The 17,635-nt window shown below is 37.4% G+C and overlaps 1 protein-coding gene across 7 annotated transcripts in view; it reads right to left on the bottom strand.

The window, feature by feature from the left end:
- Positions 1 to 17,635, bottom strand: part of Hdac9 (histone deacetylase 9) — an 805,515-nt gene that overhangs the window by 398,258 nt on the left and 389,622 nt on the right. For all 7 annotated transcript variants that reach the window (XM_048339733.1, XM_048339732.1, XM_048339730.1 and 4 more), the window contains exon 3: positions 4,815 to 5,056. In XM_048339733.1, the coding sequence (XP_048195690.1) occupies positions 4,815 to 5,056 (242 nt within the window). The remainder of the gene's footprint in view (positions 1 to 4,814; positions 5,057 to 17,635) is intronic.

Below are 17,635 nucleotides of genomic sequence, written 5' to 3' on the forward strand. Positions count from 1 at the left end.
TCACAAGCAAGTTTTTAGGTAACTCCATTACCCTTTGCCACCTTATAAAAATGTTACCAAATCCCCACTGGTGTCTGTTGTTTAAATATTTATTCTCCAAGTAATCTTCCTTGGTGCATATGAACTCTACGCACAGGAAAAAGCCCCCACAGGTCTATTTTACAAAGTCCCCTTCATTATAAATAAACAATTGTAATCTTTAGTTCTTTGTCTGAGAAATGGTATAAAAATAATTACAGTGAATAGAATGGTGAGATATGAGTGAAATTTGGGGGAAGTCTACTTAAAATAGAATGAAGATGAAAAATTTCAGAACCTAACACAGAAAATTCTCAACAGACTAAGGCACCCTACATATCTATAATAGGTCCTTTTTAAGAAAAAAATAGCAGAAGTCTTTATTCTTTCATTTAGCACATGAAAGTTTAGACTCAGGGGCTGGGGATATGGCCTAGTGGCGAGAGAGCTTGCCTCATATACATGAGGCCCTGGGTTCGATTCCCCAGCACCACATATACAGAAAACAGCCAGAAGTGGCGCTGTGGCTCAAGTGGCAGAGTGCTAGCCTTGAGCAAAAAGGAAGCCAGGGACAGTGCTCAGGCCCTGAGTCCAAGGCCCAGGACTGACCAAAAAAAAAAAAAAAGAAAGAAAGAAAGTTTAGACTCAAGATACTGAAATGAAATCATTTCCATAAAATTATACTTTAATATGCTGCTGTTTGTCTTTTTGAATCCCTTGAATTCATCATCAAATGATGGAAAACATGATTACTTTTTTTTCAGACTGAGAAATATGCATCTATCTATGAAGAATACTAAATGTGCCCACTCAGGGATCACACTGATTTTACATTTCTGTTGAGCCTATGATGTTGCTAGACATGAGATCTGTATAAGTTATTGAACCACTCAGAACCTTGGTATATCATAAGTAAAAGTAAAAAAACCTCTTTCATGCATCATATTCATAAGTATAGAAATTGTTTAGGTTTGAACATGTAAATCTGAATTATTTTTATATGTATCATCCCATGCTACCAAAAGTATAATTTGGTTTTCTTTTTATAATACTGGTACCTAATTGTATCCCCAAAAGTAACAGAACACAAATTAAAAGCTAGAAGGAATGATTTCAGGCTCCCTCTGGAACAGAAAGCAGGAAGCTTTGTGGGTCAATCACTATAACCTCACCAATATCACAGGATATGGTTAGGATGATTTCTGGTTATTCTTTACATTAAAAGCTGGCTCTTAATAGAAAATATTTAAGTTGTGACTTCAGTACACCAAACTCCCAAATGATGCTTTCTTAGATATCCTATTGTTGCACAAAAATTTATAGCCCTGAGGCTGATAATAGTAGAAGCTTATAATCTCAGCTACTTCAGAGATAGAGACAGAAAAATGGCAAGTTTGAGGACAGTCTATGCAAAGCTAAGGAGACCCTATCTCAAAAACAAACAAGCAAGTAAAAGAGTAAGAGCTTTCCTCAAGCTATCCAGCACTTGCCTAGCATAAAGGAGACTAGGGGTTCAATTCCTAGGACCAAGAAAAATGAAGTCAATAACTCCACCTGTACCTTGTTTTAATGATAATTCTATACAGATATTAGTATTGGTCAAATTCACCCAGTGCTTTATCTGAATCTTAATATAACTGAACTTTAAGATGACACAAAAAAGCTTTGTCTTTAATTTCCATAACTATTTACTGCAAAGATTGGAGGAGAGCAGCTTAAATAAAATAGAAAGAAATAAAACTTTACCTCCTCTGTTTCCAGACATTCTGGCCCTTGAACATGACAGAATGATTTAGGAATATGAAGGCAGACAAGGCAAGACTCCAAATCTTGGGGAAGTATACACTGCAGCTAGTATGAGTATGGAATGGAAACTTACATTATTTCTCTCTACCTTAGTTTACTGGGTAGAAAATGGGATAGTCACATCTAATGCACCAGATATTGATTATTACAGAAGCTGAAGAGTCAGAAATCACTCATCCTACCTTCCTCACACACATTAACATCTAGATGAATGTTAAAAGCATCATCTTTGAGCCTCACCCATAAGAAAGTGTCAAAACAAAATAAAATAAAAAAGCTAAAAAAAACAACTTCTAAATTTTAAAAAGGAAGTCTTAAATATGTCTCCACTTGCTGAGAAAAGAGCTTATTACTTTGGAAAATCACTTTAGAAGCTCAATTTTCCTCTTAGCTATCTCATAATCCTTATTCTCTCAAGAGCTTCTTTTCCAACATTTTCCAGATGTCAATAAGTTGACTTGCTTTTTTTGGTAGCACATAAAAAAGAGAGAAATCTACTTGTATGGTTGGCTTTTGACTATAATCAACTAATGAATACATTAATCTTGCAGTCACAAAACACACTAATCTTAAATGATAAAACACTTAAAGACAATCCACTAATAGTGCTAATAGCTCATCAGGCTTGCCCAGCAGTCAGGAAAACATGACTCACTCATGCCAGTAAATGGACCTCCCAGTTCATTAGATCTTAAACTACAGTGAAGAACAGAAATTCTCTGGAACACCAATGCCAACCTACCATGCCTGGAAAAGGCTGAAGAAAGACATGTAGTCATCAATACACCTATTACTGTTTTAAAGGTCAATTTGAATTCCAATAAAATGTACTAACTTCAGAAAGGTTTCTCACATTTCAAAATGTAGTCATGAGCTACTGATTTCACAAAGATCCTCAGTCTTATTTTCACTTTAACTTAAAAATGAATTGGCAGTACTGGGATTTGAACTCAGGCTTTTAAATGCTCAGCAAGTACTCATTCTATCATGACAGGCTTTTTCTACTGTGATAGGGTCTCATAACATTTTTGGCCTAGGCTGGCCTAGAAACACAATCCTGCAGCTTCCCACACAGCTAAAATGACAGGCATGGGCCCAAACAATCAGCTATTAATTGAGATAAGGTCTTGTGAACTTTGTGCCCAGCCTGGCCTTGCCCCTTGCCCTACCATTCTTTACTTCCCAACAAGGTTTGTAGGATTGAGTATACACACAGCTTTATTTTTCTTTGCGTATGTGGGGGGGGGGGGGGGGTGGAATTTGAAATAAGGGCCTTGTGCTTGCTAGTCAGGTACTTTACCACTTGAGTCAAACTCCAGCTCTTTTGCTTTAATCATTTTTCAGGTAAAGTGTTGCTTTTCTTGCCTTGGCTGGCCTGACCTGTGATTCTCCTCTGTTGTGCGTCCTGCTGAGTTAGAATGACAGATGCTCACCACCAGGCCCAGCCTTTTCAATGAGAGGAGGGTCTCATTAACTTTTCCTTTGTCCTGGCTGGATTCAAACTCTGATTGTCCCAATCTGTGCCTCCCAAGTAGCTAAGATTATACCACAAACCACCTGTCATGGCTAATTTTGATGTATCTAATAGGTCAATACTATGTATAAGTTATTTTAGGAACATTTACTGATAAATTAGAAAGACTACGTTTTGTATCAAGCGATAAAGAGGCTTTGTTAGGCAAAATAAGATAATACAGGCCTTCCACCTTAAGATTGTACCTTATAAAATAAGAGACAAAAGAAAGAAGATAATATTTTACCTTATCAGACATTGTAACATTAACACAATAAAATTATATAGTATTAACAAAGATTAGTTATCCATATTTATAACACATTCAAGAAATGCTTGCACTTGATATGCAAGTGATAATATGAAGTGCCTAGAAGAGAGTCTAATAAAACAAAATGTAATGAACCATAATTTATTGTATTAATGTATATTTATATGATCTTTGAAACAGTTGGATGTAAAAATGATTTTTATTATAAATATTTTGTTTTTATTGGCAGTGCTTAGATTTGAACTTAGGACCTCTTACTTGTTGTAACAACCTAAGTCACACCTCCAACTATGTTTATGCTTTTATAATGCTGCTATAATACATTCAAATTAGTATCTTTTAAAAACAAGCTAAACCATCCTCATTTTTAATGTCTTTGTTAATTCATTGACAAAAATTGTACATAAAGCCAAACTACTACGTCTCTATGCAGACACAAAAAAGAAATAAATCTACAGGCACATCTAAACTAATGAAACAGTACATCATAAAAAAAAAACTGGGATACACATACATTTCTCCAGGAATAATTTAAACAACTTGATTCTCAAATGTCAACTACTTTCAAAATTCTTTCAACAAATTGTTATCTACAGTCTATAAAAAATTGAAATATTTTCACCAGTTTCTCCATATAATCCCTGCTGAACTTTTTATTATGCTATAATTTTGAAACTGTATTCTATGAAATCTTTCCTGTAAGAAAGATGAGGGCATACTCAGAACATTTATTTTCTGGCCAAGGATTGAACATAAAACCAGTGAGTTCTCTCTGTACATAAAGAATCAAATATATCCTTTTGGATAAATAGTTCATGCTGATTCTTTAGAAATATAAAATGGAATTTTATAGACTCATGGTTCTTCTTGGTGGTGAGTATATGGGAGAAAATAACCTACAGTAGACACTCAAATGAGAGTAAGAAGCTCCTATTCCCCAGGACCACTCAATCAAGCTAAAGAGCAGGAGAGCAGAAGAGGACTCTGGAAAAACCCAGCAGGTTATTAGATTCTCATCCTAGGTTTCCACCAGGACAGATTCTCATCCCAGGTTTCCACCAGGACAAACACCATTTCCTTGAAGCTACTGCGCATGTGTTAATCACAGTGGAGCTTCCCCTTCAGTGTGCCTGTGGGGATTTCTTACGCTCATGTCATCGTGCAGACACCCTTGCTTCAAAGGTCCAAGGCAGACACATTTGCTACCTTTATGTGCTCCTGAAGCTGAGCCTGATGCTGTCGTGTCAAGTTCTCATGCTGTTTCTGGAACTCTGCGATCAGAAGCTGCTTCTGGATTTGCTGCTGTTGCTGAATAAGAAGTAATTCCTGCTGCAGTTGTTTCTCCCGGACGACAGGGTCCACCACAGGCATCATCATCCTGAGGTCTGTCCTTAGGTCTAAAGGTGAGATGGGCTCCAGGCCCACAGGGACTTCTGACTTCACATCCACTGTACAGCAGGAAAGAAACAAGAGGAGGGAGAACAAAGACGTGAAAATCAGCACACTGAGTTGGGGAGGGGGAGAATGTATGTGTATGCACACTCTATACTCTACACTAAAATTTATGTCAGTTAGTCTGTCATTTTTATAATGATAAAAAGGGTTTTGCATATGAGTATGACAAACAAACCATCTGCAAGTTTTATTCAACAATTTGTACTCTATCAAGAATTATGTACATTGCTTTTTCAAAAAGATGGATTCAATTATTTACTAGTATGAAAGTCTAATATAAAACTTATTCTTGGAATTAGAACAGTGGCTCAAGTAGCATCATGCTAGCCTTTAGCATGCTCGGGCAAGGAGCCCTAGGATTCAAAAAATAAATAAAAGAATATTTATGCTTTGAGCTGGATGCCAGTGGCTCCTGTCATCCTAGCAAATCAGGAGACTGAGATTTAAGGATCACTTTGCAAAGATAGCCCAAGAAGGAAAGTCCATGAGACTATTACTTCCAATTAACTACCCAAAAATCTGGAAGTAGAGTTGTAACTCAAGTGGTAGAGTGTTGGTATTGAGCATAAAAGCTCAGAAACAATACCTACACCCCGAGTTTCAGCCCCAATAAGAACACACACACACACACACACACACACACACACACACACTACTCTATTGAAGAACTTACCAATATTAAATCACCTTACTACCAAGAAGTAAAGATGTTATATAAGAGAGAACTTTGCGGCTGGGAATGTGGCTTAGCACTAGAATGCTTGCCTAACATGCTTGAAGCCCTGGGTTCGATTCCTTAGCACTACATAAACAGAAAAAGCCAGAAGTGGTGCTGTGGCTCAAGTGGTAGAGTTCTAGCCTTGAGCCAAAAGAAGTCAGGGACAGTGCTCAGGCCCTGAGTTCAAGGCCCAGGCCTGAGAGGGAGGGAGGGAGGGAGGGAGAGAGAATGGGAGGGAGGGAGGGTGGGAAGGAGGGAGGGAGGGAGAGACTTCTGTGCCAATTCAATTTGTGCACTTATAAACATTCTTTTTGTAATCAGCATCAAATTATTCTACCTTAAAAATTAAGCTTGTATTGAAATGCATTCTCAGCACTATGAGATTTAGCAGAGAAGGAATACAATGTAGGAAATGGGGATTGATGGGCCCAGATCCAAACACTGATTGAAAGTGTCTTATGAAAGAGAAAGAGTTTGTAAGGGCTGGTTTTTAAAGATTGAACATTTATGTCTCAGTAATATCATTCATAAGAGAAACCAGACAGAAAAAAATGAGGAACTTAAAATATACTTAATCAGACCTTTGAAGAAGCAGATCTGAAGACAACTACAGAAGATAATATTTAAATTGCTCACAATTAAATTAGGCAATGCATTTAAATTGCTGAGCACAACTTCTAGATAGGGATATTGCTCCCTAAAAGAATGTTGTATTCAAGATAGTTTGCAAACTGGCTAGATGTTTAGATATTCCAGTGTTTTGTTTTGTTTTGTTTTTTTTGGCCAGTCCTGGGGCTTGGACTCAGGGCCTGAGCCCTGTCCCTGGCTTCCTTTTGCTCAAGGCTAGCACTCTGCCACTTGAGCCACAGCGCCACTTCTGGCCGTTTTCTGTATATGTGGTGCTGGGGAATTGAACCCAGGGCACTCTTGCCACTAGGCCGTATCCCCAGCCCAGATATTCCAGTTTTTTTATGCCTTGAATGTATTCTGATTGGTCAGCACCCAGGCCAAACCCATGGTTAATTGTTTTTAGTATGATTATCTCCTCCAGGAATCAAGAACATTTTGTAATTAAACAAAATAATTGATAACATTAAAATGGAGATATTTGAAAGAAAAAGTGGATGGCGTAGGATTTCACAAGGAGAAAGTCATTACACCCATAATAATTTATGGGTGAAGAAAACATATAATATAAACAGAAATAACCTAATTTTAGTTGAAAATTATTCAAAAGACTTACATGTTCTGGGACACAAACAAATAGTCTGTTACTCAGCTGTGACATGTAGGCTGCTACCTTTCAACCTCTACTCTTAAATCTAAATGCTTCTTCTCCTACCTGTGCAAAGCTATGAAGTTAGTCATTCCACTAGGCCTCAGGAAAATGGAGCTCATTATAATAACAGCAATAAAGGCTCACCTGCTCAGAGTGCTCACCAAATATGGAAGCTTTGTTGTGGCTTTTTTATGATATAAAATGGAAATCTTATAGATATTACAGTAAACCATCAATACGGAGTAGTTAACAATGCAAAATAAGGTAAGGCACAAACATGAAAATAAAATGGTATGTGATTTCTATAAACTATTAGGAAATAAAATACTAAACTACCTAGGATAATACCAAAAGTCATAAACCTCAGTAGCGCAAATTATCTTCACTAGTAAACAACTGGAAACTATAAATAAAAACACACATGCATTTATTAAAGTATTATTTTCAGGAATAAGGTAGACATGTGACTGTGTATACAATGCCCCACTGTATAGCCTAAAAATGTAACGTAAAATTTTGTACTGCAAGTGGTATATAATAAAAGTGGTGATATAAAGCTATATATTCAATATTGTAGTAGGTATCAAGAGGTGTCAGATGTTCCTACTATTACTTGATTCAAGCTTGCTGTGTCTAGAAATAAATCTTAAAGAAGTAATTCTAGTGAAGTGAAGATTTTTTTAAAAGTTCAATGTTACACTGTTTACTGGAGCATTATTTTATTGTAATTGAAAACACTTACTACAAGGAAATGTCTAAACAAAATATGTTACATCCATTTGGTGGAAATATATGTCATCACTGAAAATAAAGTTTATGAGAATATTAAAATTACTTTTGTAATAAAAATGTGAAAAACTAATAGAAAGTGGCATTTATGCTATGACAACCATTTAAACTATGTCAGTATAATTAGTCAACATACATTTGCTAACCCCTTAAAGTCCCAGGCTTCCCGAATTATTCTAGAGCATAGGTTTTAGTTATTTAGAAAGCGAAAGACAAAGTGGGATAGAGGCGGTAACAAGTTCAACAAGAAATGTACTTATTACCTTAGGCATGTAACTGTAACCCCTCTTTACATCACCTGGACAATAAAATTAGATTTTATTTTTTTTAAGTGGAAGACAAGCCAATCACCTGTGTCTCATACCGGTAATCCTAGCTACTCAGGATGCTGAGATATGAGTATCACTGAAATCAGTTCAAGCAGGAAAGTCCTTGACACTCTTATCTCTAATTAACCATCAAAAAGCCCATAGTGCAGTTGTGGCTCAAGAGCACTAGCCTTGAGTACAAACACTCAGGGACAGCACCCAGGCCCTGAGTTCACACACACACGCACACATATCAAAGACAAAATTTTCAATCTTGGAATTCTGAGCATATATAATACTCAGGCTTTCAGTCACACTACCTGGTGAATTCTCCCCATAATGCCTGATGACTCAGGGAACAGAGGATCATTGTAACTTGGAGGGAAAAAAGAATGATTCTTCCTCTTGTATTTCTATGCATTTTTCAAAATTGCAACTGATATCATATCCCTATTAGTTAGTGTCTTTGATTTGAAAATTCAGGATTGGAAACCATGATACAATGAGTTAAGAAAGCCTAACAGAAATTCTGTTTTCACACACTGAGGCACAAAATGCTTTCTTGTGACATTTGAGCTGTATTTACACACAAGTGAGCTTGAGTACCTACACTGATGGCTAACACTGGTTATCTTCTTTTCTTTTTAAAAATTGTATTTTTATTATCATTAGGTGGCTGTTCAAAGGGTGACCACACAACAGGTCAGTTTATCAAGTACAGTGCATTTTGATCAATATCATCTCTTTCATCACACTTCCCCATCTTACCCAACCCAACTTCTTCCCTCAATTTTTCCCCCAAGGTTTGAAGTCAAGCCCTCATGCTCCTACTGCTCAGATTTTTCTCTCAGAGCCTATGCTCTACCACTTGAGCCATACCTCCAGTCTAGCACTTTGCTAGTTAACTGGACATAAGAGTCTCACCATCTTTTCTGCCTTGACTGGCTTTGAACTGTGATCCTCCAGGTCTCAGCCAACCGAATAGCAGGGATTATAGGCACTGGCACCCAGGATACACAGATTTTTATTTTTAATGTACTGGTTAGAAGTTTGCAGTGATGATACTTTATGTGAAACACTAATGAGAGTGGAAAAATTGTTTAATAATATAGTGTGATAAACCATGTCTTATTTGTGAGAGAAAATAAATTAGTTATGACTAGTTCAAAAACCACTAAAGATGACAGCTTGTAAGACCTCCTAGCTGTAATGCTAACATAGAACTTTAAGCAAAGCCTCTAGAGTAATATGAGATTTTGAGCATTAACTTAAAGAGTTGGCACAGGACCAGCCCAAAGAAATGGCTGTTAATGATATACTTCATCTTTATATAAAGCCAAACTGTAGCCTTCACTTTTTAACATGGGAATCCCAACAAACAAAACTCAGAAATTAATGCTTATAAAGACAAAATATAGGCATGAGGGACAAGGTAACAAACAGTACAAGAAATGTATCCAATGCCTAACGTATGAAACTGTAACCTCTCTGTACATCAGTTTGATAATAAAAATTTGAAAAAAAAAGACAAAATATAAAAATTTAAGAGACCCTGAGGTCTTGGCTTATTAGCATTCCTATTATTCATTATCTACAAACATCGAATGCTTACAATTTTTTCAAAAAAAAAAAAAAGAGAAGGACAACTATCCCCAAAGTCTCTGAAACCATTATTATAAATCTCAAAGGGTAATTTGACTTCTTAACCTGCTATCCCAACAGAAATGATTGTGCCTAACTGCTTGTCTTTGTTCAGAGACTAATCACTAAATTGTGAAAAATCACCCTCAACTTACAAAAACTGCTCTTGATTATAAATAATTGCCCAAGACTGAGAGAACACGGCAGGCAAGATCCCAGTCTTTCATCCAATTTATTCAGCAGCAATCCACATTCCATTTGTCTAGACTAAATATAGCAGCATTTATACAAGAAATCAATAGTGCTTGCAGAAAGGAGAGTGCAAAGGCATGAATATTTCATCAAACTTTGAGAGAAATGGCAATCAAGAAACGTGGTACTGGGTAGGTCATCTTTGGCCTGCTGCATTAGTTTCTGTCATTTGGACAATGGCTCATCTCTGCCTAATCATAACTTTATCATAGCCATTCTTTCTATTTTCTGTACTAACTGCATTGAGGGTGACAAAGGCTTATTGTATTCCTGGATTGAATTTGTCTTATATCTTGGGTGACAGGGCAGTGACGCTCCCTGAAAGCAATAGTAGTAACCTAATACTAGAGTGAGATTTCAGCAAGTTACAATCACAGTCACTGTGAGATCACAGAATGGGAAAGCAAGTCCATTGTCTAGAGTGCTGTGTGACCCCGACCAGACATAATCCATTACAGGGACAAATTAACCAGCAGGTTTAACAGTGGATAAATGGAATTATCTCTGTTCATAACACTACTTGTTGAGCAACATGTGAAATTCCTCACAAATTACTCAGAACAGGTGGCCAGTGACACATAACTTAGAAGGAAGTTGATGACAACTATTAGGATTAGCCTTAGTTATGGAGGATTCATGTTTTGTTTTGATTTTAAATAGATTTCATCACCTCATGGTACACTTGAGAAATAATGGTGACATACTAACTTACTTGGATTTAATCTTTTCTGAAATATATGCAATATATGTCATATTATTTTCATTTTTTCTAATTGATTCAAAACAAGTGTCCAGCTAGAAGCCTTGCATTTGTCTATTGTCTCATCTTAATTATCATTTTGCTTGTTTCTTCAAAGGCTTTCTTACCTGAAAATTACTTCTTTAATATCAATGGATGCAATTTTTATTTTATTTTATTTTTGCCAGTCCTGGGGCTTGAACTCAGGGCACTGTCCCTGAGCTCCTTTTGCTAAAGGCTAGCACTCTACCATTTGAGCCACAGAGCCACTTCTGGCTTTTTCTGTTTATGTGGTACTGAGGAATCAAACCCAGAGTTTCATGCATGCTAGACAAACAGTCTACCACTAAACCACATTCCCAGTCCCTATGGATGTAACTTTTAAGAAAAAAAAATTTAACTTGTAAGTGAAAAAAAATCTCCTGTTTCAAACATCAAAACAAAATCCCAGATCATACAGATTTATAGCAATTACATTTATTTAAGCAATGATGTTTAATATAATTAAATTTCTATGAGAATATTTTATTTTGATTTTTCAGTATCAGGACAGTGAAGGGTTAATTCAAAGTATGAAGAATAAATCTAGCAGCCAGTGTATAGCTTAATTCCTCTCTTCTGATGCTGATATTGCTAGAACAGGAAAGTAGGGAGAGGTTCCAACGTTCAAGACCAGGAATCTGGTTGCTGCTTTGCCCACTAGCTCACAAACAAGAAACCATCAAGTGAACAACTTGTAGACCCAGAGATAAGGAAAAAAAATTTAAGAACACAAGTCTGTCCATATAAATCATCACCACAGCTTAATAAAGAGTTAGGAGTCCATGTTGTTCTCAAAGTACTAGAGTTAAAAAAAACAACAACAGTATTCACACACACACACACACTGCTAGAGATACATTCTCACTACTAATTTTCATGGTACACACACACACACACACACACACACACACACATTAGCATAGATACATTATCCCTACCAATTTTTGTGGGTCATTTATTTGGTTAAATTTTCTACAGAAAATGACTCTGAAAATTAGAACCATGTTTAACAATCTCAGTTAATAATCAGAATTACAGAGGCTACCACTCAAGATATGTGTCAATAGTACTAGCCAGAATCAATTATATACCAAGAACTGTCTGTCTACTGATAAGAGGATATAAGAACTAAGATTTCTGGAAATAAATTTTTCTCTGATTATCGTATCTGCTTTCTCCAATTATTTTTTGGTGTACAGAAACCGGTGAGAGTTGGGAACTGCTGATTTTATTCACTGTGAGAGGTGGACTGTGTCATTTTTTTGCTTTAACATTGCCTGATGAAATAGGTAGTTACTAACACTAGTTTCAGGATTTGGAAAATATGGTGTAATCACTGCCTCAAGCACATGTAATCAAGGCTGCCTCAAGGTATAGATCAAAACAATAATTTAAATATATTGCAAAATCTTCAGTAAATCCCTTATATAAAAAAGATCAATAGCAATGGACTTTTTGCTCTCATGAATCTTTTTGTATCTCTGCTGCTTTGTTGCTGACTTCAGTCTCTTCCAAGACTCTGGTTCTATTTTTTTTTTTTTTTTTTTTTTTGGCCAGTCATAGGCCGTGAACTCAGGGTCTGAGCACTGTCCCTGGCTTCTTTTTTGCTCAAGGCTAGCACTATGCCACTTGAGCCACAGCACCACTTCTGGCCATTTTCTGTATATGTGGTGCTCAGGAATCGAACCCAGGGCCTCATGTATACGAGGCAAGCACTCTTGCCACTAGGCCATATTCCCAGCCCCACTTCGGTTCTATTTTTTTAAAAAATACATCAATCATTACCCTTATGACACCATGGCCAATACCAAGATATGAGCTGATGCCAGCTCACCAGATAATGCCACAGAATTTACTGCCTCCCTACAGTGAATTTACCTTATGAGTAGCTACTCGGTTTGAAGTCATTGTACATCAAATCTTTTGTATGCGCATATACAATAATATCGGTCATTTGTTCAGCTAACATAAACACAAGTGCAGTTTTCATTGTCAGGTGTTTTGTTGTTTCCTTTGTGGATTGAACCTAGTATCTTGCACCTTTGCTCCTACTACATCAGCCACATCCCTGGTCCTCACTGGTGCTCAGTGCTTTGTCTCTCTGCTAGACAGCCCGGTATGAAAGAGACATTGTGGAGCTCAGGCCAACATACTACTCCAGCCTATCTGGCTGGAACAGGGAGCTGTGAGTTCAATGGTGCTACTTCAAAAGAAAAGTCTGATCATTTTTCTCATACGTGTGGATGCCACCATCTTGCTCTTCAGGCTCCAGAGTCACAAACTATCCCCATTTCCAGAAGCTACTCTCTCCCTGGCCAGGCAGTCTAGTAAACAGAGATTTGGGCTCTAGTTCCCCAAAGTTGGCAGCAGGATAGAGGTGGCCAGTGCCTGCAAAGCTGTCCTTTTCTTTTTCTTTTACTTCTACTTTTTCTTCTTCTTCTTCTTCTTTTCTTTGGGGGGTGGGAGGGGGTCAGTTGTGGGGCTTGAACTCTGAGCCTGTGCGCTATCCCTGAGCTTTTCAGCTCAAGGCTAGCACTCTACCACTTTGAGCCACAGTGCCACTGCCAGTTTTCTGGTGGTTAATTGGAGATAAGACTCTCACAGACTTTCCTTTCCAGGCTGGCTTTGAACCTCGATCCTCGGATCTGAGCCTCCTGAGTAGCTAGGATTACAGGAATGAGCCACCAGCGACCCACTCTTTTCTTAAACAGGCCTGTTTTTCAGTCTCTTTTTTTCCAAACATTAACTGAAAGTGCAAGTTGCCCACAAAACTACCAGCTGATTTTCACAGCATCTCATTCACCCCATTTCATGCTCAGCTCCTGGTACCTTTCAACTGGCTACATCCCAGTTTCCACATTTTACTTGTTCCTTGTCCAGTGCCTTCCTTTCTTATCAGGTTAATTCAATAAACACTTTTGGAGTGAATGCTATTACTCAGGTGATTATAATGAAAATAGAAATGTAAACTATGCTGGCCATCCTAATCAGAGCTCGTAATGAAGAGTGTGCACCACATGGTTGCACAGAATGCAATAGAGTGATTAGGTACTATGGACAAGAGGAAGGCATAGGATAAGCATATAGCTGAAAATAATATACTATGATATGTGTTAGATAGATGTCTCTTAAAAAAAAAAGAAGAAGAAGAGCCATTGAGTATACCAGCCAGAGTATTGAACCTAGTATCTTCAATTAACCACGAAATACCTGAAGTGGAGCTGTGACTCAAGTGGTCTTGAGTAATGGAGCACAGAGACAATGCCTAGGCTGGAGTTCAAGCCCCAGTACTGGCACTGGCACACACACACACACACACACACACACGCATGTACACACATGCACACGCACACCCACACACAAAATTTGTAAGCCAGGCACCTATGGCTCACGCCTATAATCCTAGCTACTCAGGAGGCTGAGATCTGAGGATCACAGTTCAAAACCAGCCTAGGCAGGACCTAAGAGTCCTTAAGACTCTTATCTCCAATAAACTACTCATAAAAAGCCATGAGTGGCGCTGTGGCTCAAGTGGTAGAGTGCTAGCCTTAAGCACAATGAGGCTCAGGGACAGCAAGCACCCAGGCCCTGAGCAGAGTTCAAGCCCTAGGACCAGCTGAATGAATGAATGAATGAATAAATAAATGAATAAATAAATATGTAATTGAGAGTAGAAGTGGAAGGGAGAAATAATGGGGGAGACCAATGGAAGGAGTGACACTGGCCAAGAAGCCTTGACCTCATAACCTGATTTATTGAAGAATTGTAACCTCTTTGTACAACTACTTAATAATAAAAAGAAGAGCCACTGAGTATTCCAGCCAGAGTAGAAAAAGGCTTTAAAAGGAAAGCATGGTTTGTTAGTCTTTTAAAAAAATTCTATATAGGGCTGGGAATATGGCCTAGTGGCAAGAGCACTTGCCTCTTATACATGAAGCCCTGGGTTCTATTCCCCAGCACCACATATATAGAAAATGGCTAGAGGTGGTACTGTGGCTCAAGTGGCAGAGCACTAGCCTTGAGCAAAAAGAAGCCAGGGACAGTGCTCAGGCCCTGAGTCCAAGCCCCAAGACTGGCAAAAAAAAAAAAATTATATATATATATATATATATATATATATATAAATGAGCATGTTCTTTACAACACTTCTACTAATGCCTGACATGTATACTCTACTGCCATTCAAGAGCCTGCCCGGCAAACATCGCATCCTTTCTAACAGGTCTCCTAATAGATCTTTCTAATCGATCATTCATAACAATTAATGAATGCAATCACACATAAAAAGAAAGAAAAAGAAAGCATGGTTGTCTGACCATCTTGATATTGTTATAAAGACAAGAGGAAAAAATCAAGGCAGAAGGACAAGTGGACAAGGGCAAAGGAAGACGATACTGCTCCTGGATTGGTGGGGCATCAAACTGGACACAGGTGGTATCACAAGCCAGGAACACAGACAAATGACAGTTACATCGCAACGTCACAGAGCAGGTAGTGTGGAAGAAGTGACAGCCATCGGCTCCAGGCTGAAGAGTCAAGTGTTTGACCAGCAGCAGCCTGTGAGCCTATTCCCTTATCTTCCTTTCTGAGTGCGAATTAATATCATATGTCTTAAAGGGGGAAAAATCAGTTCATATCATGAGAATGGAAATTGTGGAAACACGGGTTAGAGGAAAGTCACCCCATCTTTCTCTTTGTCTCTCTCTCTCGGTCAGATGAATAAAGTAAAAGGGTGAAAGTGGAAGAAGCAGTAAGAATATAAAGTGGATGGACTCACAGGTAGAATTCACAGGCTTTGGTGAGTAAGTATAAGAACTGTATGAATATTCATTTAAATCAACTTGATATTTCCCTTGTCTGCTACCACTTGACATGCCCCCTCTTATACTGGTATAGACTTAAACAAATACAATTCTGTAATTTTATTTACTATTATACTATTGGCAACTTCCAGAATAACCTGACTGAGGACAGGGTCATGTCTGATACTGGTTTGAATTTTGTATTTTGTTCCTCTAGTAACTAGTCTCTAATCCTTCACTTTAATAACTACATTTCATAAAAACACTAGATATTCTTTTTTATGTTCCATGTGGGACTCTCCATGCTAATTTCTTCCAGTCTTAGACTTGATTTGCTTTGTATATGGTAACAATCCTATCTTCTTTCTAAATACGGATTCCAGAGGTGTGATGCAGTTGCACAACTCCTACCAGCAGTGATGTGAGCACTGTCTCTCCTCCACCACTGCCTGGTCCCCAGGAACAGTCCTCCGACTCTCACCCTCAACACCCGGCCACATAGCTTGTCTTCCATAAGGCTGACCTGTTTCTCCACTGTGTCTGCGTACTTTCTTGGTCTCCAGCCTTAACAACATATGTGTCACAGGATTCACGCACACATTCTTTCCGTTCCTTGAACATGCCCCGTTCTCCTGAGCCTCCACAGGGTTTTTCTCTTTGAAAACATTGTCCTCAGCTATTGTTCTAGACCAACTCTTACTTGTCTTTCCTATCCCAGCTAGAACATATCTTAGTGTAAGGTGTTTTACTTAGTCCTACTCAATATTCTTATTAAATTTTGTAGATATTTCCCTAATAATTGTTCATCTAGCTTCTTCACTATTCTACTACCTTCCATGAGGGAAGGGATGTATTTTGTGAGGCTACTACAATGTGAGGACACAGAAAAGCCTCAATACATACCAAAAATGAATGAAGGAACATAGATGATAGACAGACAGACAGATAGATTAGAAACTCAGACATATTCACATGTATATTTCACATACATTCATATCTAAATAAATCCAAATGCAATATTGAGATTTTTAATACCTAAGTTTCAGACATATACTATATTATATATTATATACTTGTATTATTGGTAAGTGAACAACACGATTTATTCTGGAAACCAATAACTAGTTGAAAACAATCAAAGTGTTCTTTTACACTCAAAGTGTTATTTTGCATTTTCTTGAGTCCAAGTTATCAATTAAACTCAGTGAGTGAAGTAAGCCGGGATCAAAAAGACAAAGACTTTATATTTTCTCTCATATGTGTGAGTTATATCTAAAATATAAACACATATGTAAACATATACAGGGCTATATGCATTTACACACAAACTGGCTAAAGTAGGGTATACATGAGAATGAGATTCCATGGGGTAAGCTCTTTGTACAAACAAAAGGAAGCTAAAACAAGTTTGTACTGTGTGAGTGAAGTTTAAGGGGAGGAATGGTGAATGAATACAGCTATAATAATTAATATATATATATACATGAAAATAGAATTAGTAAGAAGGATATATGTGGGAATGGGATAAATAGGTAAAAGAAAATAATGTAATGAGGTGAGTCTGATCAAGATCCATTGCACATATAAATAGTCCTAGTAAACAGAAACACTCTTGTACAAGTATTTGAAGATAATCATAAAAAAGAGAAATTCCTCAATATGCTGACATTTGTCAGCCACCTAAATGTGGCAGAAGAGCACAGAGAGAAATACAACATCCACCCAAGTTGGTTGCTCAGTGGACCACAACCTGAACCATCAAACAATAATGCCCAATTTGTGGACCACTACCTCATATGGTATTGTTTAAAAAAAAAAGACCCAAACTGGAAAACTGTAAATTAAGACTTTTATTTCCCAAATAGTCCAATTTAAAAGATGAAGAATTAAATTAATAAATAGGAGAAAAGAAATAAAGTTATTTATCGATAATACTTTACCATTTTACCTAACATAATTGCCTAAAGTAAGTACCAATTGACTTTTTCTTTTGGAAGATGTT

Source organism: Perognathus longimembris, chromosome 2 (genome assembly GCF_023159225.1).
Source record: "Perognathus longimembris pacificus isolate PPM17 chromosome 2, ASM2315922v1, whole genome shotgun sequence".
Lineage (NCBI taxonomy): Eukaryota > Metazoa > Chordata > Mammalia > Rodentia > Heteromyidae > Perognathus > Perognathus longimembris.